General features: G+C 38.0%; 1 protein-coding gene across 3 annotated transcripts in view; it reads left to right on the top strand.

Moving 5' to 3' along the window:
• The window catches only part of CNTNAP4 (contactin associated protein family member 4), a 238,891-nt gene that overhangs the window by 167,519 nt on the left and 55,816 nt on the right, over positions 1 to 15,556 (top strand). For all 3 annotated transcript variants that reach the window (XM_082712185.1, XM_082712184.1, XM_082712186.1), the window contains exons 11-13: positions 3,503 to 3,609; positions 6,315 to 6,434; positions 15,348 to 15,545. In XM_082712185.1, the coding sequence (XP_082568311.1) occupies positions 3,503 to 3,609; positions 6,315 to 6,434; positions 15,348 to 15,545 (425 nt within the window). The remainder of the gene's footprint in view (positions 1 to 3,502; positions 3,610 to 6,314; positions 6,435 to 15,347; positions 15,546 to 15,556) is intronic.

The raw sequence follows: 15,556 nt of genomic DNA, 5'->3' as shown, positions 1-15,556 counted from the left end.
AGTTGGGCAGCGTCCCATTTAGCAGATAGAGGGGCCCTCCCTGAAATGAATTTTAAGTTAATTAATATGTACTTAAAGTAATCCTCACAAAAACTCATGGGCTTTGTTCCTAGTAGTATTTGTTTCTAACAAATATGAAAGCAGATGCACAGAGAGGGGAAGTTGGCCGAGAGGACATGGCTCAGAACAGAGCCCACACCAGATCTCAGTGCCCCGGGGCTGGGAAGTTCCCATGGAAGTGTCTGCCTGCTGAGCTGCATAGCCCCCAGGGGACACGTTCACATTTATTGTGGTTACTATTAATCTATGTATAATAAACATATAATTTAATGGTTTAATAAATTGCAAATAAAAACACAAGAACATTAAAAACATACTTAAGGGCGCCTGGGTGGCTCAGTGGGTTAAGGCCTCTGCCTTCGGCTCAGGTCATGATCCCAGCGTCCTGGGATCGAGCCCCGCATCGGGCTCTCTGCTTGGCGGGGAGCCTGCTTCCTCCAATCTCTCTCTCTGCCTGCCTCTCTGCCTACTTGTGATTTCTGTCTGTCAAATAAATAAATAAATATCTTTAAAAAACATACTTAAAAATCTGACAGGAACTGACAGTGTAGCTCTTTTTACTGTAACTTTTAGATCAAGCCTACTCATAAATGTGTACATATATTTACACAAATGCTCACACTCACACGGTCATTCGCACACACTCTGTACACACATAGATGAACAGCCTTCATGTGTATGTACACACTCGTGTGCTCACTCACTCCCCAAAGCTCTTTACCACACACAAACCTTACACATACACTCTTTATACACACATTCTTGTCCCTCCTCACTCATTAATCCATATATATGCACACTCACACACATGCACATACTTACAAGATCATTCCCACACCCCTTACACACTCATATCTTCCTTATGGAGTCACCCACACACACTCATCTAGAAGCCCTCTGTCCTCTGTGGACATGCAGGGGGTGTGGCTGTACGTCAGAAATCTGGGTTGGGGGTAGTGGAGGGCTGAGGGCAGTCAATCCCTCGGTGGAGGTGAGGATAGAACCACCAAGGGAGCTGCTGTCCATATCCTGTGTCCCCATGTAAGTTATGAGCAATGAAAGTAATGATGGAAATGTCTACGGGAAAGTGTTGGAGGCTAGAGAGAATGGGTTGATGGGTTGTTTCACTTTGTCTTGGCATAACTAGTGAGGAGAAAAATGCAAATTGTTTAGACATTGAATGAAAATCAGTACTTCACTATACGATGTAATTTGCCGTAGGTTACTAGTTGTCAAACAGAGCTAACATATGGTGAATGTATTTTGTTTTTAAGATTTATTTATTTATTTGACAGACAGAGATCACAAGTAGGCAGGGAGAGAGGAGCGGAGAGCCTGATGCGGGGCTTGATCCCAGAACCCTGGGACCATGACCCGAGCCAAAGGCAGAGGCTTTAACCCACTGAGCTGCCCAGGCGCCCCTATATGGTGAATTTAAATAACATCCACAAACTAGGCTTCACACCATAATTAAAAAATGTGAAAAGTCAAGTCTAACAAGAATCAAGGAAAATGAATTCAGTATCTTGCAGCAGCAGCAAATCAAATAGAAACAGCACGTTTATCAGACTAATTATTCATTCTTTGGGATCATAAGTATAGATGCATATATCTGCTCCCTTTTGAAAAATGGCTAAGGTCTGTAAAGAATAGCCTGCTTTGTCCATTTTTTTTCCTGATCACCAACTAGGATTATTCCTGTTTTAATCTCCCTCTTTCTTTGATTGTTACTGACTTGAAATGCTTCAAAAATTAAATACGTCCTGAAACATTCTTCAAATGGATTTCTATGAATCTATAAAAATGCTAAAATATATGTAAACTTATTTGGCAATGAAAGATGCCCATTACTTATTTGTGAATCCTTAAAAAAAGGTTGTAAAATAACATACAATTATAGTTATAAAATACAACCTCACACGCAAATGAATGTATATAGGTTTATAGTGGTGATTTTTGTATATGGGGTTATAAACTATATTTCTTCCCTATTGTTTCCTCGATCATTTGATTTTTGTACAGTGGATATCTACTTTTTATAATCAGGAAAAATCAAACACATTACTTTCAGTTAAAATTGGAGAAATCCTATCAGTGAAACATGAAGTTTCCCATCCTTAGTTTTTTAATAACAGAGGTGGCAGAAACCCCAGTATGAATACGTTCTTGACAGGCTTGGCAGTTTATTTTTTTGTTCTGAGAAAAAAGAGAGCTTTCAGGCTTTGGTCTCAATATATCTTTTACTCTACATTCTAAAAGCATCAATAATCTGATCAGGGCTGTTCATGTTGATAGCAGAAGCTCCCAAGGTTTGTTGTCCACAGCACGCTGTGTATTTTAGTGATTTTCTTTTAGTGTTCCAAGTGCCCAAAATACAACTCACACTTTCATTTAAAGAGTAGTTTAGGTCCAAACAACTTATTTATGCCCTAAAATTTAGTAACCCTGTGAAACATATATATTTCTCTCTCTCTACATTTATATATATACACACACAGACACACACACGCACATGTATACCGACATATAATACATATAATATAATCCACATAATTGTAAAGGTCAGTATATATTATATATAGTATTTATGTAATTTGAAAATAGTTTAATTTTATCTTGAATTAAAACAGCTACTTCATAATTACATATTTACCTGTTGAGTACTGCACAACTTTTCAAAAGCTTGGAATCAGGTCAGACACCGCCACCCTCATTTTTATTCAACACTGATTTTACGCGGTACTGTTTTGTTTTTTAAATCATCTCCTGAAAATCCAGCTTTTTAAAGATAGGGCATCATTAAAAGGAATGTATTACGTTCTAATGTTGAAATTGAATTACCACGAATTATGAAGTTGTGCAGTCTTGGGCAGATATCGAGTATGCCTGTATTTCTCTTGAAAAGTTAAAATATCCTGGGAGCCCTTTTGAGTTCTGCTTACCACCCTGGAGCACCCTGACAGTGCTACGAATTCATGTGTCTGTCCAGTGCACCTTCAACATTCCTGGAGGTCTTCACTCAAAAAGTGAATAAAGATGTCCTTCTTTTCTTCTCTCTTTATTTCTTCTTTTAAATATTCATGGAGGAAATCAATATGATTAAGTGTTGTTGTTTTATGTAAGCTATTGATATTTGTGACAACATATTGAATTAGTGTTTTGCCGCTTATGGAAAAGAAAGGACTCTGATATAGTAGGACATGTTGAAAATTAAGCAGTCACAACTACCTGGGAATTGGTTGAAATCTGATGAATTTATCGATCGACGGTTTTGTTCTGTGATTAAACCACTTAACGACAGACTGAATAACCATGAGTCATGTTAAATTTACCCTTTCTGTTAATTGTTGGCATTCTCCTCTCACTTGACCGTGTATAAGTGATCAATATTTTATGATGGCTCAGAATGAAAAATAGTGATTGTATCTACAACTTTTCGTAGGTGTTTGCCCAACTATTGTGAACACGGTGGTGAATGTTCGCAGTCGTGGAGCACCTTTCACTGCAACTGTGCGAACACCGGCTACACAGGAGCTACCTGCCACAACTGTAAGCCGAACACACCTGCTGCTTCTTGCCTCTGTTCTGGTTTCTTTGTTCATTTCCCTTTCCATGGCTGGGTGCATCTATGTCCGCGTATTGGGACGTACAACCCCAAAGTTCAGCGTCCAGCTGCTTTCTAGTTTATTTGAAATCCACACCTCTTTTCCAGAAGTTGTCAAAGTAGCTCATAGAAATAGATAACCTTGTGACCTCATGTATGAGGGTAATGAAATAAGGCTGGCAGATAATGATGTTAATCATTAAATAGTTCACTTTATTGAGTGTTTTGTAAATGCCAGCCAGTGATCTAGTGTTTTATATGTCCCACCTTCTTGAATTCCGATGACCACCGCAGTGGGTGGGTACTAGTATTATCCCCAGTTGACTCGTGAAGTAACGGAGAGAGATCAGTCCCCTTGCCCCAGTCTCCTTAAATAGTTGAGGCATAGTGAGGATGTAAGTACTTGCAATTATGCTCCAGAGCCTGGGATCACAAAAAACATTCTTCCTACATTATAAACCGTGCAATTTTTCTGATGAAAGGTTTGCATGTGTTGTAAGACTCGTGTCCACTTTTTCAGTATGAATGATGGTGAGATCATCATTTTTCTTTCCTGTTATTTCATATCATTTCTGCTTGCCAAGCAACCTAACTCCTACTACTCCCTCCTGTAGCTTCAGCTTCAGGGAAGGGTGTTCTGGGCAAAGTCGTCAGACTCCCCATTCCTCTTTTTTTCACTGTGTGCTACTTTGCTAGGGTTGAGACTGGAATCCTGGGCTCCCAGCCGTGGACATTCTGGAAGGGACCCTCAGAGGTCCTGATTCGGGGCTGGCAAGGGTGTGGGCAGGAGGAGCTCCTGGTTTCACCCCTCATGCCTGTACCATTACAGCCAGAGTGATTCCTAAGCATCATTTTCTCTGTCACAGCGTCATGAAGAATGCCGGCTCTTGCTAAAACCACACCTCGCTGTGACCAGAAGCAGGTTACTTGAGCCAGGTCACCCAGCCAGCCATCTGTTTTACTTTCTTATATCAGCCGTCATCCTAATTGTAGTAACTAACTTAAAACAAAAAGCTGATTGAATGTGTTTTAACTATGTATTTGTAATTGTTATCAAGGACTGAATCTAAATATGCACACAAACAATTCTAAGGAAAACAAGTGGATGATAGATAAGATGTTTTCATCCGTGGCCACAGTTTGATCTAACTGTGTTAACTGACTGTGTTCTTGAGCAGATAGTCCAAATGGCTGAAGGGTTTTGGCCAATAACCATTCTGAGAAAGGGGCCAGGATAACAAACCTGGTTAGAGTGAAGCCTTTACTGTTGTTAGCATAAGTACATAGAGGAGGGGGCAGAGGAGAAGTCTTCAAAAGTTTGATAATAAGTCATATGTGAAAAACAGTCATCTTATAAGGAGTCAAGCAATACACACAAAGCAAATGTACTCCTAAATACCCTCATGCAGTCGTGTGTCCTTTCTGATACCAGCCCTGACTCAAATCATGAGTCTCTCCTGCCAGTGTCTTTCAAAGAATTTATGAACATAAATATGTGCATATAGAAGTGAGTAAAGTAACCATTTTTAATGCCTGTTTCACTGCACAAAATATAAAAGTGACTCTAAAACAATCCATGCTTATATTTTTGTCTATACCATATATAATAGGAAGAAAATAAAATCATCGGACTATGGAAGAGCAGAGAAATAAATTTGTATGAATATCTGAAATTTCTATAACACTGAGCAAATTAGTTGTATTGCCTAAAAAGTCATTAATATAATTTTTAAAAATTTGGACTAGATCAAGGAAAGACATTCAGGGTGTAACTTATTTCTCATTTCATAAAATAAAAAGCTTGATGGAAATTATCAGTGCATTTGGCAAAGTGCTTCAATGAGACATGTGCATCATATACAGTTGTTAATATCAAACCTTGTACATGGAAAATGTATAATTATATAATCAAAAACATCCAGTTATGGACCAAAACACATTGAGACCACTTGAGGGCATATTTCATATAAATATTTTTTCTGCTTCCAATTTTAATTATATTAAATTCTCATTACAGGGCATTAGAGAAAGTTCCTTTCATAAATGACTTTTAAAATTATTGATGAGCTTTGTCAGTCATAATTTTTTAAAAGATTTTATCTATATATAATTTTATATGAGAAAGAGTAGTTACATTATTTAAAATTTTTCTATTACATAATTATTGGATAAAAGCAGATTATTTAAGGAGATTATACTGTTGTGTTTCAGATGTGAGATTATTACAGGGGGTCACTAAAATTAGAAATTCCAAAGTGGATGTCAAAAGACCCATTAGGATGAAAGTCCAAAATGGATGTTACATTATATTTAGAACCATTTTGACATTTAAGACACATACTTTCTCTTTTGTTGTTTTACCTAATGTAAAAATCAATTTCTATTTTGACTAATTAATCTCCTGTTCTGTTACAAAAAGAAATGCCACAGAATTCAACCTCATTCTGCCTTTTTCTGTGTAACCTTTCATCCATATTAATTTTTTTAAAAAAAAGAATGAGTTTTGTTTTAAAATACGTTTTACTTTTTTCCTGGTCAGTAATATACATACTAAATTTCAAAACTTACTGTATTTTGTGTCCAAATTAAAATTTAAGAGACTCATTTTATGCTATTCCATTTATGAAGATCCATTTTTTTTTCCTTACAGCTATCTATGAGCAGTCATGTGAAGCCTATAAGCACAGAGGAAATACTTCAGGGTTTTACTATATAGATTCAGATGGAAGCGGTCCCCTGGAGCCCTTTCTTCTATATTGCAATATGACTGGTGAGTTAATCAACTTTCATTTAATAGTTAAATTTGCATGAATGCTTTAAACACACAAATTTAAAATGAAACCAGTAGAAAGTTGACCTACTTTTCAACTTGATTAAAATATATATTGTTCAGTGGTAGAATTTAACAAAAACTTTTTAAAAATAGTTTAATGGTAATGATTTCGAAATGTTTCATTATTTTCAATGAATCTGGTATCTGTGTAGAACATCTCATAATATATGTATCTTATTAAGTCTCTAAACAAAAAGGACAGACCTTATTTCTTTTAGTAGACTGATACATATGAAAACTTTGAAAAATATTTACTTTTTAAATGTAGGTACACATGACTTGTGTTCTTGAATTCTTTACTTATCTAAATTTAAATAGAAGTTAATAGTTGTGGAAAATGTGTTCGGTTAAATTCAACATCCATTCATGATAAAAGAGAAGATGAAAACTCAATAAATTACAAATAGAAGGAAATTTCCTTACTTAGTTAAAGAGTACTAACAAAAAGCTTATAGCACCTATCACACTTTATGGTGAAATAGTGAAAGCTTTACCCTTGTTATGAGTATTAAAACAAGGATGTCTGCTGTTATCACTGTTCACCATTATATTGGCCGTCCTTGCCAGTGCAATAAAACAAGAGAAAGAAAGGGAAGATGTAAGTACTGGAAGGGTAGAACTAAGATTATCATTACTTGCGTATGACCAAGTTACCTATTGATTCTTGTTCTTAGTCTATGACTAGGTTATATATTAGTGGGTGTGTATATGTGTGTGTGTGTGTTTGTGTATCTCCATATACATACACCAATGCTCTGCATTGGGTTCTGCACTGGCTCATGGTAAACTATTAACATTTAGGATGATTACTGGATATCAAATTCATATAAAAATTAACTTCACTTCATTTCTGCATACTAGCAGTAAACAAAATGAAGTTTTAGAAGATTTTATTTTCAATCACATAAAAAAATCTCAAATACATGGTAATAAATCTAACGAAAGATATGCATGACTTCTACATAGAAAAGCATAAAATGCTCGAGATAAATTAAAATTCTAAATAAATGAGGAAATATAAAAATCCTATTGATTAGAAAACTCAGTACGGTGTAAATATTAATTCTTCCCATGTAGGTATTGATTTAGTACAAGTCTTAATTAAAATTCCAGTGAGCTGTTTATTTGTTGGTTGATGTAACTGTTTTGGTGAAAACCGGCAAGGAAGTTCTAAAATTTATCAGCAAATTTGAAGGGACAGGAAGAACCAAATCAGTCTTGGAGAATAAAGTTGAAGGACTCAACTGTAATAGCTATAAAGACATTATACTGACAGGCTAAGTGAAACAGTGTGTGATTGGCATAAGGAGAAATAAGTACATCTATGGAACACAATAGAGAGTCTATAAACAGATTTTCCTCATGTATGGATAGTTGACTTACTGCAAAGTTTGCATTGATTTATAGTGAAGGGAAGGTGGTCTTTCAACCAGTGGTGCTGGTAGGGGCACGGGAAGGGTTGGTTGTATATTAATGTCCTCAAAAAAGAATCTTGATCCCTTTGTCACCAAATCCAAAACAATGGATTCTAGATGAATTGTGCTCTCTAGTATAGTAGAACTAGCAACAAATGCCCATTTCAATTCACATTTAATTAAAACTAATTAATAAAACTACATGAATAGAAACACATTTTAAAAATTAAAACTTAAATTAATAAAAATAAGATTAAATTAAATGCCCTTCCCCTTTTTTTCAATCTTACTGGTCACACTTTCATTGCTCGGCAGCAACCTATTCTATCACTGCAGAAAGTTTACACTGAATAGCACTGCGTCAGGAAGTCACAGTTTTCTGGAGCAAAACACACAGAAAAAGGAAACACTAAATTCAAGTAGGAGGTGTTTCAGAGGAGGATTCACTGCTTAAGATCAGGCAGTGAATATCTGGGGAGAGAATGTTCCAGGCAAAGGAAATAGCACGTACTAAGTCCTGAGAGCAGAGCTCTTGCCAGGTGCATTCAGAAAACAGCAACAAATCTAGTGTGGTTGGAGTATGGCAAGTAGGAGAACAAGAGTCAAGGCAGGGCCAGGAGGCGAAGTCTCATTACTCTGAACAAGATGAGAAGACACCAGGGAGTTTTAAGCCATGATGGATGCCATCTGACTGCATTTGATGGGATCATGATGGCGCCTATGTCAGGAAGTGCCCATCTAGGAACAGAGGTACACACACAAACACTCATACACATCCCTCATATGCATGGATATATGTATAAGGTATAGATCTATATGTATGCGTATATAACGTATGTCCATCTGTATGTCTGTAGCAGGAGTAGAGAGACCTGCTTGGAGACCAGTTCAAGTAGTGCAAGAGTCCATGCAAGATGATGGTAACAGCTTGCACTGGATTATAGCAGTGTGTTTGGGGGAGGGGGATTCGACGTTCTCATTCAATACATGTCAGGTGTGAGAAAACAAAAGAAAATAAAAATAACACCACATTTTGACTTGGGCCACCAGAGTAATTGGGTCGCCATTATTTAAGATGTGGTCATTAAAAGGGTTGAACAGGGAGCACCTGGGTGGCTCAGTTGGTTAGGCGTCCAACTCTTGGTTTCAGCTCAGGGTTCGGGTCATGATCTCAGCGTTGCGAGAATGAGCTCTGCATTGGGTTCTGCTCTGGCTCAGCACCAGGTTTGAAGCCTACTTAAGATGCTTTCTCTCCCTCTACCCCTCCCTAAAAAAGAAAGAAAAGAAAGGTAAAGAAAAAAAAAAATTTGAGGGGAAAGATCAGCAGCTCCGTTTTACACAGTTTGAGTTTGACATGTCTGTGACACATTCAGAGGAGATACTGAGAAGGCAGCTGAACACGGGAGGAAGAGTTCCTTTGTATTAATGTGTAGTTCTAAAAGCTGGAGGACGGTGGTAAAACCATGGCAACAGATATTTAGGGAAATTAGAAGATTAGAATGTATCTTCAGGGATTTTTCATATCACACAACCAGGCGGCTTCCATTTGCTTTCACCATTGTTGAGGACATTGTACGCAGATAATCCAGTTAGGGACAGCTAAGTGTCTTCCGTGACCCTGGAATATTGAAATACATGTACATTAAGTGTAAGCTTTTTGCTGTTTTGTAAATGTCTATAGATGTCCAAGAGCACCTTGATTTGGGGGGTGCAAATTGTCATGAGTAGGTGACTCTCAAATAATGAGGACCTGTAAATAAAGAGTATTGAATATATATATATATATATACACACACATACTCACACACGTATGATATCTTTCTATGGAATGATTCCAAAATGTATAGGCCATGTGAACTTACGTTATCTACATGATAAAGCAGTTATCACTTTCATTTTATTGAATGAATTATTCCATTTTTATTAAATCAACATTTACCTCGTCATATTACTTTATCAGTTATGTGCCTTTTTTCAGTCAGTGAAGTCTCATGCTGACTCTGTGATAATTCTGAGAGACATGGAGGAAATGTGTATATCCACACAGAGAGAGGTGACAGGTGTTTCAGCAAAATTTTCAGAAAGCATTGATGCAAAAGAGGACATTCACAACATTTAAAGCCATTTGAAAAGTAAGCCATTGAAGGCAGAGACACAGATAATCCAGTTAGGAGACAGCTCAGTGTCTTCAGAGACCCCATTTACATTAAAGTGAAATACATTTACACTAAATGTAATACATTTACTGAATACTGAAATACATTTACACTAAAGTGACAATCCCAGAATGTAGCAATCCAGTGAAAAATAATGTTACAGCTTGAAACGTTTCCTATTGATCTAATTTTGCAAATGAGCAAAGCAGGGAGGTTGGGTAAAGCAGGCTAAAGAATCATTAGGGAGCGATGAAGGACTAAAACCCCTTTTCTCCCAGCCTGAACATTTTTCCACTAGAAAAGGCTGTGTTCTATCAGTGACTCATTGCTTGTAGCCAGTAACATATTTTCTAGTTATATAAATCAAGTGTAATAATTACAAAAAGAAGACAAAATGCTGAATCAGTTACTTGCAGCTGTGTAACTTCAAAAAAATCCCATTATGAGTCTAGAATTAGTGTCAAGCAAATGATTCCACGTGGATTTAAACACCTTGAAGCGTTACCAGCTAAAAACTACAAAGGAAACTTCTTTTGAATGGATAATTTCCCAAACTCTGTTAAAGACGGAAAATTCTTTCTAAGTACGGTATTGTAAATATAATTTAAAAAATAAGTAGTCAGGATAACGTGAATCCCAGTGGCTCTCCCTGCAGAAATGTACAAGGCTTTTTTCTTCTACCCGAAATCCACTGCTTTTTCTATAATGTAATGGTTTTATGTTCAAGATATTTCTCATTTCACACATCGCCTTGTCAGGACAGTTGTTTCGGTGGGGAGAGAATGATGAGTGCTGAAGGTCTCAGACTTTGGTGAAGATGCTGATTCCCTGGTTTAAACTCCCTCTGGCCAAGATGTCAAGGGACCACCAAGATGCCTGGGTTGAGTTTTGCTGACTCAGAAAATTGGAGGACCAAGGCCAGGTTTCTGCCCTCTGAACAAGCTCTCCGTGTGCTTCTGAGACAGGAGCTCCTGAGACCATTCCCTGGGAAGGCTGGAGAGTATGAGATTTATAACAGCAGAATTCTTTTTACTTTAGGGATTCCAACAATAAGGCCTCCTTGTTAGCTCTGAGAGTTAATAACTAACCATCATTATTCTGATGCAGCCTTGTTTATACCAAGCTTTGCTCCAGAATGCTGGCTGTTCTTCCTTTCATCTCCCAGGGTTTCCTGCACACAGCACTTCCTCCCTGACCTCACAGCTTTTAATCACATCTATCACCACCACCCCCACCCACCCCCCACCCCGTTAATCCCGAAGGAACACAAGGTCTGCAACTGTGTCCTTAAACAGCACGTTTTTTCTTTACCCTGTTATCATGCTCAAAAACAGCAGCAGGCAGAAGATAAATCAAGTTCTTAATTACTCAGGTGCTTTACATACAATCTATATACTAGAAATCTCTTCAGGGAGACACGCTGGTAGACCCAAACTGCCTTTCAGTTTTTGAGTGTATTTATTAAATTTCATAGATTTTCCTGCCCGTCGCAGCTGTCTTTCCTGACTCATGTCTCTGTGTCTCCTTTACTGCAACAACCACCTCTCTCAGCATTTGGGTAAAGGACAGTTTTCAAAAAAATAAATGAATGAATAAAATCTCACACAGATATAAAAATAAAAACTAAAAAACCACATTTTAAAGGTTTCGTTTCATACTTTATTAATGAGGAAACTGGTGAGATGTCACAATCAGTTCAAAGGAGAATCGAAGAAACAGACATATGTGTACATCAGTGATACTGAAATTAATGTGCAAATGGAGGCGGGACTGGCTGCTTCCGCAGCGGGTGTGGAGGAGGGGAGCCCCTTGAACCTCTGCCAGGTGGAATTTGCTGGTGTGTGGACGATCGTTTGTTGTTATGAGGAAACAATGCCTTGCTTGCTAAGCAAATAAGTAAATGAGGCAAATAAATTAATAAAAAAAAAATAAGCAAATCTGGAAGCCTGTGTTAAAGGATCATTGCATATAGCTATGTCTTGGAAGTTAGAGATAGTGACTTTCTCTGCAGAGATTAGAAGGTTGAAGGTTTATCTCCCCCAGATGTATTTGCCTACATGCTAAAAGTGACCAAAAAAAAACCAAAAACAAGACAAAAAACCTATGGACTGGTGCCTCTCCTCAGAGATCTGTTGCATTCCAGAGCCACAATTCTTCTCTTCCTCTGTGAAGAGGAAAAGATGTGCCAGCCATCCCCTCTAACATCCAAGTCTCACAATTTGAGGGTTACTTCTCTCTCTCTCTCTTTCAAAATTTTATTTATTTGAGAGAGAGAGAGAGAGAGAAAGCACATACACACATAAGCAGGGGAGAGGGGCAGAAAGAGAGAGAGAAACAGACTTCCTGCTGAGCAGGGACCCCCCTCCCCCCAACATGGGGGGCTTGATCCCAGGACCCCCGACGAGATCATGACCTGAGCTGAAGTCAGACACCCAACAGACCTAGCCACCCAGGCGCACCGGGGGTTTCCTCCAGCATGCCCAGGTGCATCTGGCACGCCTCTATCGGCCCCTGGGAAACTGGGCCGTGGAGAACAAATGGTGCTAGCATTTTCTGTGAGCAGGTGGTCCCCGATCCAGGGACTCTGTGTCTGCTAGTGTAGCTCTCCAGCACCCATCTACAGCTAGATCTGTCTGGATAGATACACATACATGGATATAATTCATATAGGAGGCAAGAGAACTGGTTAACTTGCAAGTAGGATAATATCTCATACCTTCGTAATTTCAGACTTATTAATATGCGGAACTATCCGTTTACAATTTACGAAGTTCTAAAACAGCTAAAAGGCATTGAAAGTCTCACGGCACCATAGAGCCAGTACTCTAGTCTGGATGACACAGTGCATTCACTCCTTTATTCCCACATTTCTTTAATGTCTTCTGCATGTTGTGCCCAGCCCCTGTGCTGTGTGCTACAGATACTACTATGATAGCAAGTCAGAAACTATCACTCTTCTCCTAGAGCCTACAGACAAGGGGAGAAGACCCAAAGAATAAATCACAAAATGCTGAATTACAAATTGTGAGAAAGTCTGTGTCCTTTACAGTTATAATTTCTGAATATCAGGTAATGCAATCATGTCTGAAAACGCAGTAAAGAGGCCCCGGGGTCATAATTGTGAGAAATTCCCCTGTTAGCAAAGCAGATGAGATTTGGAGCATGGCTGCTGGGGGCTCATTTCTGGTGTTCCTAACCTATGGTGATGATTCTCTTGCCTCTGCTTTGCCCTGGAAATCTAGAGATCTCATAAGTGCAGCATCTGTTTAACCTTCTGTTTTGTAGCACTTTTTATTAGAAAATGAAAACACAGAGACTACCATAATACTAAAATTTTAGGATGTCAAAAAGAGAAATATTTCCATGTGGTGTCCTTTAAAGGTAGTACGGTGCCTCGGCCTTGGGTTAAATTTGCAGCACCTTTAAAGACCTTTGGAACCAAGTGTTAATTGTGACTTAGTGGGTGCTGAATGCTAGGGAAGGCCTGCTCAGTGTAATGTAAAAGACAGAGACAAAGGCCTCAGGCAGGTAGGTATGTTGTTCTGCTCCTTTGGCAGCCAATCAGAGTCGAACTTCCTCACACAGGCCATTGATTTACCACAAGGAAAGAAGAATATTCATTGAACAAAAAAAAAAAACAGAGTCCAGTGGAGGTTAGACTAACAAATTTGCCTGGTTAATAATCCTAAACTTCTAATAGCCAGGGTCGAGTTGGCTAAAATCAGAGAATTTCAGACCTACCTTTTGTCTCCTGTGTTCTGCCACTTTATTTTCTAAAATTTGGGGACAGAGTCTCAGATTTTACCTGACTTTTTGTAAGCTCACATTCCACACTGTATCTGTAACTCAAATATCCTGATGGTCTCTATACCATATCACTGTCTGGCCATCCATAACTAATACCATTAGCTTATGTATCATGTCCTCTTGAAGGAAATTAATTTGCTGATAAAGCTCTACAGTGAGCTGAAATGCAAGGCAGCAATAGAAGTAACAGCATTTGTTTCCAAGAAAAATAATGATGTGCACAGGAAAGGCAATAAGGCTGTCAAAGTTGTCTCCTGTCTTCGTTAGCAGACCTCTCTATTCAGAGTTCTGGTGACCTGGAGAGGGCTGGGAGTGGAATTTCTTACCTTGTTCTGATTGCTGATCCGTGTGAATGTGTTTGCTAAAGAGAGGGGAGGAAATTCTCCCTACCATTTTCCTCCAATTTGGAATAGTCCTCTGCAATGCAGAAGAGTTATGTGACTGAACAGCTTATATATAGCAGAGTTTGGACAACTTCCAGTCTGTTTCTTACCTATTAAATCAGAGGCCTTTTGATTAATCTGTTCATGTGCCTGCATCTATCACAATAAATATAATGTGAAGTCAATTCCTGGAGAAGTTGAAGGCTAGATACAATATGCCTATCTTCTGCTACAAACACTGTAGGATTTTTATTTCATTTAATAATTTTAGTAATCCTTATGGTGGTTGATGTTCAGGTGTCAATGGCGATTACGCTTGTAAGTACTCAGAGGTACTTTATTTTGTGAGTTAGTTGAGTTGCTGCTGCTGCGTCAGATGGGCTCAGCCCAAAGGAGTAACTTCCTGTGGGCCGCATCATGGTGCACATCACACAAGACCAAAATGAATATTTAAAATTCAATTTAAAAAGAAATTGATGTGCACTCATAATTAAATGTTGTCTGAAGAGAGATAGACATATAGGCCATAAAAAGTGACTTCCTTTTGCTGGTAACAGGAATGATTTTTAAGAGCAGAAAAGTCATTGCTTACATTGTGTAGTTTAAAATATTTTAGAAATTCAAAGATACACTTTATTTTTAAATTGTAACATCCCTGAATTTGGGGTGTGTCAGTAATCAACAATGCTTTAGAAATATGATAGGCAACTATTTTTTTTCTAAAATAAAATAAAAACATATCTTTAAAAAGTAGAATATTAGATTCAATGAAATGAAATGTCTCACAAATTTTAATAATTCGTTTCCTTAATATTTTTCACCATAAACATTTTCTGGTTAAATTAGCAACAAAGAGTAAAATAAAATCACTGCAAATGCATGGCAGTTGTATAAACTTCAGGGAAAAAAATCACTTCAGATAATTTAAAAATTTTAAGAATCCATCTGTGTTGATTCTACCTCTGAGAGAGGTTTGATGACTAGAAAAATCTGACTCAGATAAAAGGTGATTTTGATTTTCTTTATTTATTTTAACTTTTGCAGACTAGTGATGGTCTCCTCTCTTTCTTCCCCATTTCTGCATACAAGAAACTGCATGGACGGTCATACAGCACAATGGCTCTGACTTAACAAGAGTCAGAAACACTAACCCAGAGAACCCATACGCTGGGTTTTTCGAGTATGTGGCCAGCATGGAGCAGCTCCAGGCCACAATTAACCTCGCGGAGCACTGTGAACAGGAGCTTACCTACTACTGTAAGAAGTCACGACTTGTCAATAAACAAGGTAAGGAAACT

The sequence above is a fragment of the Mustela nivalis genome, assembly GCF_964662115.1.
Source record: "Mustela nivalis genome assembly, chromosome: 18".
Taxonomy (NCBI): Eukaryota; Metazoa; Chordata; class Mammalia; order Carnivora; family Mustelidae; genus Mustela; species Mustela nivalis.
The sequence above is the reverse complement of the archived record's forward strand: the minus strand, read 5'-3'. Positions and strand labels throughout refer to the sequence as shown.